Raw genomic sequence first — 14,009 nt, 5'->3', positions numbered from 1 at the left:
TGCTTCTCAGCGCGGCGTTGAGCTGGCGCTGTTTCGGTCTGTCGTGGCGCAGCTCGCTCTGGAGCAAACGCAGACGTGATCTGTCCTCGCGGCAGGGAGGGTGATCTAACTTCGGCTGACGGCGTGGTCCGTGCGTCTTACCGGGAATCGTCGGTGAAGGAGGGAGGCGTTGTCGTCTTTCCTTCGCCGGAATGTGTGCACCAAAAGAAAAAGAAACAAAAAGCGCTGAACTGATCGCTGAAGCAGATTCGTTATCGCGGGCTGTTTCATCCAGCGAAACGGCTTGTCAGGGTTTGAGTAGGGTTGAAGGGCTGTTGTTTCCTCGTGGCCAGCGTTGCGCTGGCGGGGAAAGTTGGTTCTTCTGTGGCCTGGACGGGGGGGGGTGTCCGAGCAAAGAGAGCGTTGCGTGCCTCCTGTTAACCCCGGAGGGAGAGTTGGAAAAGCCTTGAGTTGGGGGCAGCAGAGAGTTTTATAGAACAGTGGCCGAACCACAGGGGTCCTCGGGTCTCTTGGCTCTCGGCCAATGAGATTGCCGCGGTTACCATGGTTATTTGGGGGGGGGGGAATTCACACCTGAGTGTGAAATCCCTTTGCTCTCCTCAAACTACAAGTCAGGATGAGACCTTTGCTTGAAAAAGCGAAGGCCTGATTGTCTTTGTCCACAGCACATGTTTAAGCCATATGGCCAGAGCCCAACAAATGTGAGTAATAATAAAAGTGATATTAGCAGTTGGAGTCAGCAGGGTTAGGGTAGGAGGAAGGACCAGGGTCCAGATGAAACCATGCTCCATGGAAACCTGTGAGGAGAGGAAGCACAAGGACTCCGGGGAAGAGACTAAATCAGTACTGTGCATTAATGGTATCGGTAATAGGATTAATAATGTTAATAATCAAGATCGTAGTCGGTGTCAGCAGGGCCATGGCTGGTTGAAGAACCAGTGTCCAGATAAAACTGCGGTCATCCTGTGAGGCGAGAAAGCACAAATACTCCGGGGAAGAAGTAACGTTAGTAATGAGCATTAATGGGACATCAATGCATACAGACGGAGGTGAAGAAGAGGAGGAGAGAGGTGCTCAGTGTAGGAAGTCCCCCTGTAGTTTTTGCCAATACCAGTTTGTCCATGGGCCGGTCCAAGGCAAGCCAGAGCCAGCCCTAACTATAAGCACTGTCAAAGAGGAAAGTCTTAAGCCTACTCTGAAATGTGGTGAGTGTGTCTGCCCCCCGGACTGAAACGGGAAGCTGGTTCCACAGAAGAGGAGCTTGATAACTGAAGGCTCTGGCTCCCATCCTACTTTTTAAGACTCTAGGAACCACAAGTAACCCTGAATTAATGGGTCGCAGCTCTCTAGTAGGGCAGTATGGTACTATCGGCTCTTTAAGATATGATGGAGCCTGACCAATTCGGGCTTTGTAGGTAAGTAAAAGGATTTTAAATTATATTCTAGATTTTACAGGGAGCCAGTGCAGAGAAGCTAATACAGGATTTGTCATCCCAAGAGGAATAATGGGGATCCCCTAGCGTTTCATCTGGTGGCACCAGCAGTTCAAAGTTTTCTACAAGATGGATTTGGAACTAGTCTACCTGTGGCCCCTACCGGCCTCCGGCTTTTTTGGACGGTGTGTTTTGCAGCTGCTTTCCTGGACCGTGCGCCTACACAGAACCGGGGCAGATATGTGCAAAGATTAAAGCCAGAGGGCACATCTGTTTTGTGAAATGTGCGAGAACCCCCCCCCCGACTGATACACTTGCTGTCACAGCAGTGGGTGTTGCAGTCACACACCTGAGGGAGATCTCTACTGAGTGGGTATTTCTCACATCATGGCTCAGATATTAAGGTGTTTATTACTATCTACAACACAGCTACAGTACATGCCAAGGCTGAGCCACTCTTGCGCCGGCTTTCTTGATCACTCAGCTGTTGGTTTGGCATAGAAGGTAATCATAGTCCCCATAGTTAGTTACAAATGAGGGGGGATGGGATGAAATATGAGTCAAAGACAACAGTGAAATTGGATGGCAGGCTGGTGAATATAGTGATGCCTTCTGTTTTCATTACATGCACACAGAAGCCAGTCTGTTCAGGAAAATCCGGTTAAAGCAGCAAATTGGAGTTTACATGCACTGCAGTAACCTGGTTAGCATAAAACCCATGTTTGGTCAGTCATGAGATTTCTCCCCCATGGTGCTTTGCCATATTTTTGAATGTTGGCTGCAATACTTAAAGTGCAGTGGTGATACTGTATGTGACACCTCAGCGCAAGGATTTCAGAGTATTTGGAGTCACACAGCACAGTGGGAGGACATACTTTGTAGTGTGAGAGCAGTTTTTTTTGTTTTTCGTCCTTCACATAGAACGCAGCTAATGGCCAGTAAATCAGAAATCTAGCTGCATGTACCAGGTTTCTCTTAATACCATGCCCCAATTAAAGAAACCTTGTTTCTCAGTCACATGTTTATGATGAATGTGTTACTTGTGAATGGATGCAGTTTTATTTTTAATGAGCCAGCACTGCCTGGAGTTTGTCTGACTAACAGAGACTGTGATCGGAATGTTTTCACTCACCTCAGGTTTGGCATCAAGTAGAGACAATGGAAAAAGTATGAAGCGACGGCAAAGTATTCAGTCATGTGGAGAAGCAAACCCCGTTCTTAGTTTTAAATGAGGTTGTTGCATAGCCTACTACACTGGAGCTCTTGCGAAATGTGTCACACATAGCTATTTTCGTAATAAGAAAGATGAGTTTGCCCCATCTCTGATGTCATTCCAATGTACAGTTGCATAGAGAACTGCTTAGAATTGATGGCAGTCATTGGGTGAGAGTCAGTTCCAATACCCTGAGCAGCTCCAGGCCGTAAATCAGAATGACATCACAGATGAAGATCTTGAAATCTGAGCTTCGGACAGCTCACATTTATGTGAGCTTCAGATACTAACTGAGTCTGTGATAGACACTTCAGCGCTATGCTGCGGTGGTTTATTTGATGCCCCAGTTTTTCGATATTCACACACCTCTAATGGTGAAGAGTATATGACTCATGACTTGTCCAATTTCACATTATGACTGTGGTGCACATTTTAACCTTAAATCCAATCCAAGTTTTAAGAATAATATTTCTCCTGTTGGCCGTTGCTCTTTATCTAAAATAGCACATTTGAACAGTTATAACCAGTCATGTGAATCTGCTAATCCTGAACAATTACAACGTTATTCAAAGAAGTTGAGCTCCCTCCCTCTTTAACTCAGCTATTAAAGACATTTACACTACATTGTATGAGATGTCAGTGACCTGATCATGGACATATGCTAATGCTTTACATCCGTTCCAAAAGTCAGAAAATGTGCAGGTACGATACATTTGATGCCTCAGCTACAGAACACTGTGAGCATGATGATGGAGAGCGTGCGTCCCGCCCCCACATGCTCTTTTGGGACGTGTGTGCGAACACTCAGCCAAGAGCGTTGTCCTCAGTGTTTGATAACGAGTAGCAAAATAATTGATGACAAAACATGTCAAAAATTGCATCAATTGCACAGACAGGGGACGCCCTCATCACAGGAAAACAGCGTCACAGCAAAGTGACAATTGTGCGACACACAGACGTGTATTGCTGTAGTCCTAAAACGCACTAGAAGCTTCATTCTCCTCCTTAAAATAATATAGGCAAAATAGGCTATACCTCTGGTGTTGTTCTTCAGCCGACAACGCAACAACAGCCTTATTATCTATTTTATTGCTTTCAATTTAGAAACAGTGCTGATGGCTTAATGCACTTTTCAGCATCATCATTAAGATTGTGTTGTCCATCTTTCCTTTCTCCACACAATCTCCTGCAACAAAGCAACCATGTTTATCTCTCGGAAAGATTGTCAAGTTATTCTCAAAGCTTACAACACTGAATGGTGTTGCTGCATCATATCTCATCTGTCATACTATTCGTGAATACATTGAGCTCTTCTCTGCACTTACTTGACTTGACTATGTCATCCGGTTATCGCCAGAATAAATCAGAGTTGTGTTGGTAGCAGAACATCTTCCAACACCGCTTCCTAAATTTGGAGTACAGAGAGAGTCTGACAATTAACAACGAGATGTGCTGTGTGCACTTTTTGAACAGCCATTAATGGCCATGCTGCCATCCATAGCACCATGGCAACCCCCTGCATTTTATTTCTTACACTGTTTTTTAATGTTTTAATGAATGTTCTTAATTGTTTTTAAATCTCCTTTTCTTTTGCCTTATGTTTTGATGCTTTTAATAGTTTTATGTGAAGCACTTTGAATTACCATGTTGTTGAAATGTGCTATACAAATAAACTTGCCTTGCCTTGCCTTTCCTATTTAATGAGCTATAACTGAAATAGTTTTTGATATATGTCCTGCAGCTTTTTAAGAGAGTTTGATTCGCAATAATTGCATCTATTTTCACATACCACCTACACAGGTACTCATCATTCCTTCAAATGAAGGTTCATTTAAAGGAATGATTAAATGCTGACTTTTCACTGACTTTTGAAACAATTATATAATTGAACTTTATTGATGTAGTTATGAGTTAACTGCTTGTTATTACCTTATCATACCCACTTATTTCTTTATTCTTCTTCATGAGACAGATGATAGTATATAGCGGCAGACTGTAAATAAGGGGAGCGATAGAGGGGTATGACATGCATCAAAGATCATGGCCAGAATCGAGCCCGGACGTTGTATATGGCGTGCACCGTAAACATTTGGCTACCAAGGCGCTCCATGATTTATTTTGGTTTGCCTCAATGTGGCACCCTCAACCTTTTATGAATTAAGGTCTTTGATGAAACTCAAAGCATATTTCAAACAGGAATTCATACTAAAACCAATACAGCTTTTTTTCATACTAAACCTGGAGCCCTATCAGAAACAGGCCTCCACACTTATCTGGTGCCATCATCTACGGATGCCAACGCTATTGATATTTGGGATGAAAGTAAGCCCTCTGTCTTGTCTCTGTGGGGTTCGTCCACTGTGAAGGCCAGATCAGAGGCTCCTCTGACCGGAGATGAGCCTGACTGAATCACAGGCTGCTAAAGAGAGAGATTTTATTTATTTCGAAATTAAGGACATATTCAGCACGGTGGAACTCAGGGTAACACTTGTTTTGTAAAGGTCTGACAGACTCTGGCAACTTAATGACAGATGAGAGCAACGACTTTGCTGTGTGAGATTGAGAGAGGAAATGCCCAGAACAGTGGGAGTATTGACTGTCAACGCAAAAAAAAAAGCTGGAGTTCAAATAACTTGAGAAAGAAAGAAGGCCCGCGCTGCCCTTCCTTGTAATATTATTAGCGGTGTAATTTACGACCCGAGAGTTTCAAAAAGATGTAGCTCACCACTCAAGTTACTGAGGCAGATATATTTATGAAAAGCTGTGTTTTAGATTAATGAACAAGCAACAGTGGGGGTCTTTTGACTTTTAAATTAAATTCTTAGTAGATCGATTTTTCAGACGGGGTTTAGCACAAGTAAGACAGATAATTATAGGTCTTTGTGATTTCAACACACACAAATGCATCAAACCCTGACTGCTGCAAACGGGGAGCACACTCATTAATAGCAGCATAAAAATGCAGGAGTGGGTATTATAATTACAAGGCAAAAGCTTCTATCACACGTCTGCACTCCTTCCACAGAGCCTGAGCGATGCACCTGCTTTATGAAAGGATGAAATTCAAGATGTTATGGGCAGTAATCAAAAAAAAAACACATTTAAACATCACCACCCTCTTAGGTTTTACAGCTGGCATGTCAGGTACTTTTAGTTTCCACAGTATTCAACATATATATATATATGTGTGTATATATATATATATATATATATATATATATATATATATATATAAACTCGAGTTGTCACCAGCTCACTTTAGGTATATTGTTGATTACATGTGTAAAATGTGTGAATGTAAAAGGGATGAATTAAGGTAATTCAAGAAAAAAACAAACATGAATAAGAACTCTGTATAACTCGTGTTTTTAACTGAATGCTTGGAAGCGGTGATTTTGCTCACACGGTTCAGCCTGTCATGGTGCTATAACTCCAAATGACTGAAAGCTTTATATTTGATGAGACAGTGACATTTAAATTAACGTTCTCTTATATCTGCATGACATTTTTTTCCTACACAGCATGTGTAAATGAATATGTGTAGCCTAAATATGCTTGTGTTACTCTGTGTTTGATAACTGAATTGCTTATTCTGTTGTTGCCATTCATTGAAACATCCTTCACTTTGGCACAAAAAGCACCGGCACTGAGTTTTGTACAATATATTCACCTGGATCTCCGCCATGATCTGTCTCATATATTTTGAAAACTGTCTGGATGGATGGATGGCACACCAAAACGATACTGATACTTTATGTAACAACATGATACACTGAGACTAAAAGCTAATTTGATGCAATCTACCTACAAAAATATTTTTATATATTGAATCAATTCTTTTTCAAGTCAGCATGTATGTGTGAGGTAACTGTAAATTGCTTCAGACAGATGGAATAAGAAAGATTAGACCAGAATAATGGGCTGTACCTGTATTTGCTATATTCATCAACTATTAAAGTGACGGCAATACCCAAATAAACAGTGTGACATAGCACTAATCTATTACTTTTCATAGTTTTTGTAGAATGCAGGCAGCTTTCTAATTACTTTTCCTAAAATTTTTGAAACAGCTGTTTTGTAATAAGAGTCTTTCGCTTTTCACTTTTTCAGCAAGGTGTACTATTCCATTTTGCGCCACTGATCTCAATGGAAACACCTTATCACTGCTCCTGCTGGCTTTTTCTTTTTTTAATGAACCACCAGTTATTTCATAAATCAACCAATTTAGCCACTGATGAATAAAACAATCCTCATATTTAACAGGCTTTGGGAGGGTTATCCCAGAGGGCTGATGTGGCAAAGTGTAATCAGTCACTCTTTGAAAGCTGTGGAGTATAAACCAGAACGTGATGGAGCCCTCAAGGATGATAATTATCGACTTCAGAGATTTACCTGCATGTGGAATAGTCCACATATATCTGAGGCATTGTTTCCTCTTTTCTTTTAGGGCTGTTGAGTGGTCAGTGCAGGAGTAGATAAAAATAGTGATGTTAGTTGTTTTTTTTCCATAAACGCTATACAAGATAAAAAAGCTATACCACAGAGAAAAACTCTTCTCCTGTTTTAGATATTATAACACCGTTATTCCAGTAAGCTTCATGGGGGTAAAATTTAAAAAACTGTTCTTTGTTTTTCATTTATTTTCATGTCAGCTGATTGTTTTTCGGTAATATGACCTTTATCCTCCAGTGCATTTGCTTTTTTCGTATTCTTTTTCAACAACAAAACATTTTTTCAGGACCAAATATGGGTTTTTGGAAAACGCGTGTACTGTTCCATCAACAAGAGGGCCGTTTATGAAGTAAAGACTACTCTGCCTTCACAGGTACCGTTTTGGTGGAAAACATGCAGATAAATGGCCGAGCCCAAGACCCAGGCAGAACCATCTCACTGACGTTGCTTGACAACTATTACTACTGGGTGATACTGGAACCAGTGCGACAGAGGCTCTACCTCAACAGCACCGGGCGCATTCTGGACAGAGACGTGAGTACAGGACTAAGGATGGTGATGTGTATGGAAATCAGGGGAAGTAAAGTCACCCTTGTGTCTCTGTGTTTTTAAGTAAATCTATTTTCCTTCATTTATGAATACATGTGAGCTTGATGTGCGGATTATAGAACAGGATTTCACACAAGCTATTAATCGCTGGTCTCATGGTAATGATTAAGTGTTGTATGCACACGGTATCCGTTTAATGTTAATCATATGAGTCAGTTTCTTCACATTTATTTTTACCAGGGCCGTTTCAATGTACTATTTAGTCAACATCATTATAAGTTCTGAGGCCAGTGGGAGGCAATCCACATGACGAAGAAACAAAGCATATTCAGAGGTTTTAATTGGCTGTTTAAGGTGATCTGGTCTTTTTATAGTAGCAGTGACAAAAAGTTCAAAAGAGGTTCTAAAAATGTTGTATCTTCTTGTGCTCATAATACAAAGAAGAAAAGCAACCAATGAGTCAGAGGATTTCCACTGGAAAGTACGGTGCAGAACGTGCGTTGAGTGGATGGCCACATCAGGAATAGACAGCATTTTGCTAATTAGACACAACTTGTTGTGCGTGTCCATGCACTTTGAAATGTACTTTACTATTATTATTTATTTCAGGAATCTATACAGGAAATACATATTTATACAGGAAGTGGTACGAATATTTTAAAGCTCCCCCTAAATTTCTCAAATGGCTTTCTGGTATTTTAAACCCTGATCATATTTTTTAGTTTTTACTGACTAACTACTACATAGCTTAAGTTGTTGGGGCACCTGCAAACATGACAGAGAATGATCAGTAACCTGGATAAGGTGTTAACTTTCCATAAAATCCAGGTTTCTATCAGAGTGCTACAGCTAGCATATCCACTTTTCTCACAAGTGCAACACAGCAGGATGCTTCTTTCCTTTTGTTATGTTGCCGCTTTTTTTGTGGTTGTGTTTCATCTTTCATGCTTACAAACAGATAAGGAAGGGGATAAATCAAACATGGCATGTGAGATGGCCTAAATAAGGTTTTTACAAATTTGACTGATATTAGCAGTCATGACAAAGTGATCAATACGATAAGGCAACTGATCTTGATTATAATCGTTTAATCTTTACCATTACCTTCATTTTAATAACTAATTGTAGTTCATGATGTTTTTTACTGTTGCTTAGCTACAAAGAGAAAACATTGTAGATGTAATGTAGTACCAATTTTGCATTGGTTTAGCCTAGACCAGGGGTCTCTAACTGGCGGGCCGCGGACCGCATCCGGACCCAGGACCTAAAATTGATATTTCGGAATCATACATATTAGGCAGCGAGTTTTTACTTTTAAGCGGCGCATCTTATACAGCCGTTACGGTACTTGTTCAGCGGTGCAGGAGACACCGACCAATGCGTTGTAAAGCTCAACCAATGAAATGTGAGTATTCTGACACGTCACCTGACTGAGCGAGGTTTACACACACCGTGACACACGGGGGAGAGACGAGGAAATAGAAACAAGAGCAGGAAAATTGCGCTAATCAGAGAGGTCATCTCACATGACGTTCTCCAAAAAGAGAAAGGTGTTCAGAGAGAATATAATTTATAAGCATGAATGAACAGACTCTTCTATGTTAATTCTTCACGCAGGCAGTTAAATCCAGCATGTCTCACATGTTCAGAAACCGTAACTATTGATAAAAGCGGTAAATGAAGCGCACTACGAGGCAAAGCACAACTCCTTTGAACAAACGTACCCACTCACATCTAAATGAAGACACAGAAAATAAACATAAGAGCCCAAAATGATCAGAATCCTAATGCATGAATTCACTGTTCAACAATGATGTTACCAGAGAGGATAGAGCTGAAACAAGTGGTTTAATAACCGCAGATAAAGTCCATGCTCACTGAATTTAAAACTGAATTTAAAACTGCAGGACAATTCAGTGAAATTAATGTTTCTAAAATGAATTACTTTATTTTAAGATGCACATTTTTCAAAAGCTTTCTGTTGTGTCAGTTATTCATTAATCCAGCCCTTATTGTACTTGAAATGAGAAGAACATTTATTTATGTATTTCTATGTATTATTTATAATCCATCCAGTTAAATTTCAAAACTGAGAATAATAATTGTTAAAATATAACTATATAATAGATGTGTACTTTCTTTATTTGATTTGACAGTTGTTGACTACACAGAGACATTGTTACTACTACTAGGCTTCTTCAAAATATATATAAATATATTATATATATATATATATATATATATATATATATGGCACTAAATAGCGCGAGTTAGATATTATTGTAATGTTTCGGACCTTTGCCCGAGGAGATTTTCTCAATCTGGACCTTTTGGAATTTTAGTTGAAGACCCCTGGCCGCGACTGATAATTAACCCCTCGTGCTAAATATAGTAAGTGAAGGAATAAATCCAGACACTGTGTCTGTATGTAATGTGTTCAGTTCAGTTCTGCAGGGCACCCAGTAAACCTGCAGTGAATACAGATCAGTTAAAATGGTATAGGATGTGAGGTGTGGGGTTCACTGGGTGTTAAGTGCTGTGACTGCCGTGGGAAAGAAGCTGTTTTTGAAGTGTGTGCTTAGGTTGTATGGACTATGGGGGATGGAGCTATACTTGAAGCTGCTAATGGGAATATCTTAGAAATATGGCCAATTAACAGGAGAAATGACAACAGGGGGAGGAGCGCATGGGAATCAAACCTCTGCAAGTGAGAAGGAGAGAGGGGGAGGAAGAAGCTGCATGACCATGCTTCACCATTACTGCTTCTAAATTCAGGTGACTGGCAGTGGTGGCGGTGAGACAAGCTGTCGCTGTCCAAGATACATTTTAAACAGAACATGGCACAGAACCGGCAGCTCTGCTTGATCATACATTTGAATAATGCATTACATTATTTATATAAAAAGCGATATAAGGCTGCACAGTCAAATAATAATTAAAAAAAACAATAGCTGTGATTTGTTTACACCAATATGATTGCACCAACTCATCCAGATTCAGTCAGGATGGATTCAATGTCACAATACAGTTCACCAAAAAAAACACATTGATTCAAGTAAATTGATTTGGTAAAAAACACTGGTGGATGCTGGAAATCAGACTTTTTTCCCCCATAAACCTCTCTCCCCTCTGTCTTATAGCTTTGATCATCATTTGTATGTCTTGTTTGTTTGCTGTACTGGTTAGGTAGCTTGTTTACTTGAGTATTTTTAAACCAGTGGAGGTCAGTGCAGCGGCTCTCATTTGATTATCTCCGACGAAGTACACATGTTGTTCACATACGACAACGTTCAGTGTGATTCTTCCAGCGAATGAAGTGTCTTTCTTTCTCTGTCTCTCTCTCTCTCTCTCTCTCTCTCTCACTCAGCCACCCAACTACATCACCACCATCGTGGTTCAGGTCCAGTGCACCAATGAGCTGGTTGGTACTGTCATTTTCCACGAGGTACGGATTGTTGTGAGGGACATGAATGACAACACCCCTCGCTTTCAGCAGCCACGCTACTATGTTGCCGTAAACGAGGTAAGGGAGCGTCTCCTGTTGTTGTCTCTGTGGGATTTGTAAATCAAGACACTGTGTGCAGAACTTTAATGTTGATTGGACCAGTTTTGTTTCATGTGACAAAAATGAGCCGATTCCAGTGAAAATGAGTGCAGCCTGTGAGCTATTTTCATCCTATTCATCTCGGTTTCCCCAAGTTACATCCACTAATGAGGACAAAGTGGCATACATCGCTGTTTGCCAATCATCTGTTTGTTTGTTTGTATCCTACCAGTGGGGTCACCACAGTCTGAATTATTCAAATCACACTGATGATCATCAACATGGTCCTGAAGAGTCAAATGAAGTTGTTGACTCAATGTTATTGAGGAACGGGACTATCCTACTGCCTGCAGCTATTAGATATTAGCTAGGTTCTTGTTGACTACACATTATTATGTTTCATTTGTGATACTGAAATAATATTTACATTTACAGTACATACAGTAACATTTACATACTTCTTCTCAGCACCAGTTCGTGACAATCTTTTGCCTCCGGAACAAACCTGCAATTCATCAAATCTTGAATCTGAATCTGAATTTACAGCTCATGTGTTTTGAGATTAGGAGATAATTCCCTGCTGAGTTCCGATGCTAACACTTTGTGTACATTGCATGTTAGAGGTTCCTGTCACAGTGTGTTATCCTAGCCGTATGCAGCTGCCCCAGCAGTGTAGTGAGTCCTTCTACATTGCTGTCAACTTCTCCCCTGAACAAGCGCTCCTGCTCGCTGCCTGGTCCTGTGGACCAGAGCTGAGGGCTCTGGGGAAAAGCTGTGGTTCTCATACTTACTTTTTTGTTATTCTGTCAGCACGTAAGTCTTCAGACTGCTGCTGACTGCAACGTTTCCTCTTTTAGAATTATTTTTTTCTTTTTGTGTACTAATGGGCTTGGGTGGCAACAGTAATAGCTATATGCATGGCAGGCTCCCTGCTGTAAGTAGATGTTGTACTCACCGGGGAATGTTTGAGCCGTTGACTTTTCTTTCTCCCTAATCTCATATTTTCCTGTAGCTCACACCAGTTGGAACGACCATTTTCACTGGCTTCTCAGGAAATAATGGAGCTACGGACATTGACGATGGGCCCAATGGACATATAGAATACAGCATCCTTTACAACCCCAATGACCCGGTATATGGACGAGTCACGCCATGATAAACACCCTCTACACCATTGTAATTTTCTTCAAGAGTCATGACTTATTGCTCACATCCACCTTTCCTCCTGTCTAATCATATCAACTCTCTTTTTCTTTCAGGCATCGAACAGTACAGTGAGTGTTGCAAACACCCTTTCAGGACACATTATTCTGGCAGAGAGGCTAAACTATGAGGAGAGAACTCGCTACCTGGTTTTGGTCCAAGCTAATGTAAGTGGCTTTTGATTAATCTACTGATAAGACTAGTAAGTGCTCAATGTCAACAAATAATAATATGATAGACATAGACTCAGATTTTATTTAGGTTTTTTTTGTGAGGTAAAGAACTGACTTGCAAATACACAAATATCTGAAGATTCCCTTTTTATTCACTAGCAGCGGCTGTATTCACAAACTTCCATTTGAAGCGATGAATTTAATCACTTACGGTCCTTTTTTTTTGGCCTAAGAGAGTAAGAGAGTGTTTCCACCATATTTCAGATATTTCTAGGTCTAGAGAGTGGATGTTATTAACATGAGGTCAATAGTTTGCTGCTTCAATGAGTTCAAGTCAATAAACTGCATAATTTCTATTCCTGAGTCAACTTTTAAAGCACCCGTCATTTATTTTCTTTTTTTCCAGAAATGTGGTCATCATTCGGCAAATCATCTTTTTTTTTTTTTATTTGTTATCTTTTTTACCAGTCATAAGTTGGATTCTTGTTTCTTTTACACATATTAAGAAGAAGTAATTCGAGATTTCTCAGTTGGCATTCAGTGGAAGAGAATCACACAAACAAGCTTTTTAACTCCCATTTAACTCGTACAAATTCAAGGATCGCTCACGGTCGGCGACAGATTGTACCTTCAATGCTTTCAATACTACTTCCTTGTTTTTCTTTCATTAAAAATGATTGAAGCTGTCTTTGAGACATTCTATGACAACTGTTGGTAGTATGTGTTTTCCAGAGCAACTTTGCAAATCAGAATTAATTATGGATGCATAATTATGGATGTTACTTGAGGGAGGGAATTTTCCTTTCCACTCTCACGGGGCAACATGTCTGTAAAACAAGTAAACATGTCAGTATGAGTTACAATGAAGGCACTTTTATTCTCTTTTTCTCGTCCTCACCCTAAGCCACTAGGCAGTCAATGTCTGTTGACCAAGAGCTACCGCAAAGCCACTGGCCAAGCATTTGACTTAAATTAGACAAACACCCAGGCTGGGATTTAAGGGTTCCCTGTTTCTATATAAACAGTGTTGGATGTTTCAGAACCTTATTGATTGAAAGCTGTGAGTCTCAATATACAGAACCTTTCTTCACAAAAAAACAAAAGCAACAGTTATCATAAATCACATCATTATATCATCACTTCCCAGTCACTGATAACATAATCATTTACCTCAACAAGCAGTGGTCGAATATTACACCTTATACGATAAAAATGAAGCACTGCAGGACAGATAAGCATTTAGCAGTTAACCAATCTTCTATTCTCTCCATTTCCTGCATGAGGGAGCAAAAGACTCATTCCTTTACTCTGGCAAGAGGTCCTCCAGGGAGATTTTAATTTTCTCTTGCAAGAGGCCGTCAGAGTAGAGAAAGAAAGAAGACATGGTATTTACTAGAACTCGGTGCTGCTTAGGTCAAGAGTTCAATTACACAGACGATGCA

General features: G+C 40.4%; 1 protein-coding gene across 1 annotated transcript in view; it reads left to right on the top strand.

Annotated features, from left to right (window-relative positions):
* Positions 1–14,009, top strand: part of LOC306785940 (protocadherin-15-like) — a gene marked incomplete at both ends in the record, with an annotated part of 133,896 nt that overhangs the window by 27,878 nt on the left and 92,009 nt on the right. The window contains 4 exons of the mRNA XM_079280524.1: positions 7,472–7,632; positions 11,015–11,170; positions 12,204–12,323; positions 12,451–12,561. Of these exons, the coding sequence (XP_079136650.1) occupies positions 7,472–7,632; positions 11,015–11,170; positions 12,204–12,323; positions 12,451–12,561 (548 nt within the window). The remainder of the gene's footprint in view (positions 1–7,471; positions 7,633–11,014; positions 11,171–12,203; positions 12,324–12,450; positions 12,562–14,009) is intronic.

This window comes from Melanostigma gelatinosum (genome assembly GCF_949748355.1).
Source record: "Melanostigma gelatinosum genome assembly, chromosome: 12".
NCBI lineage: Eukaryota > Metazoa > Chordata > Actinopteri > Perciformes > Zoarcidae > Melanostigma > Melanostigma gelatinosum.
Note: the sequence above shows the minus strand (reverse complement) of the source record. Positions and strands in the feature narration are given on the sequence as shown.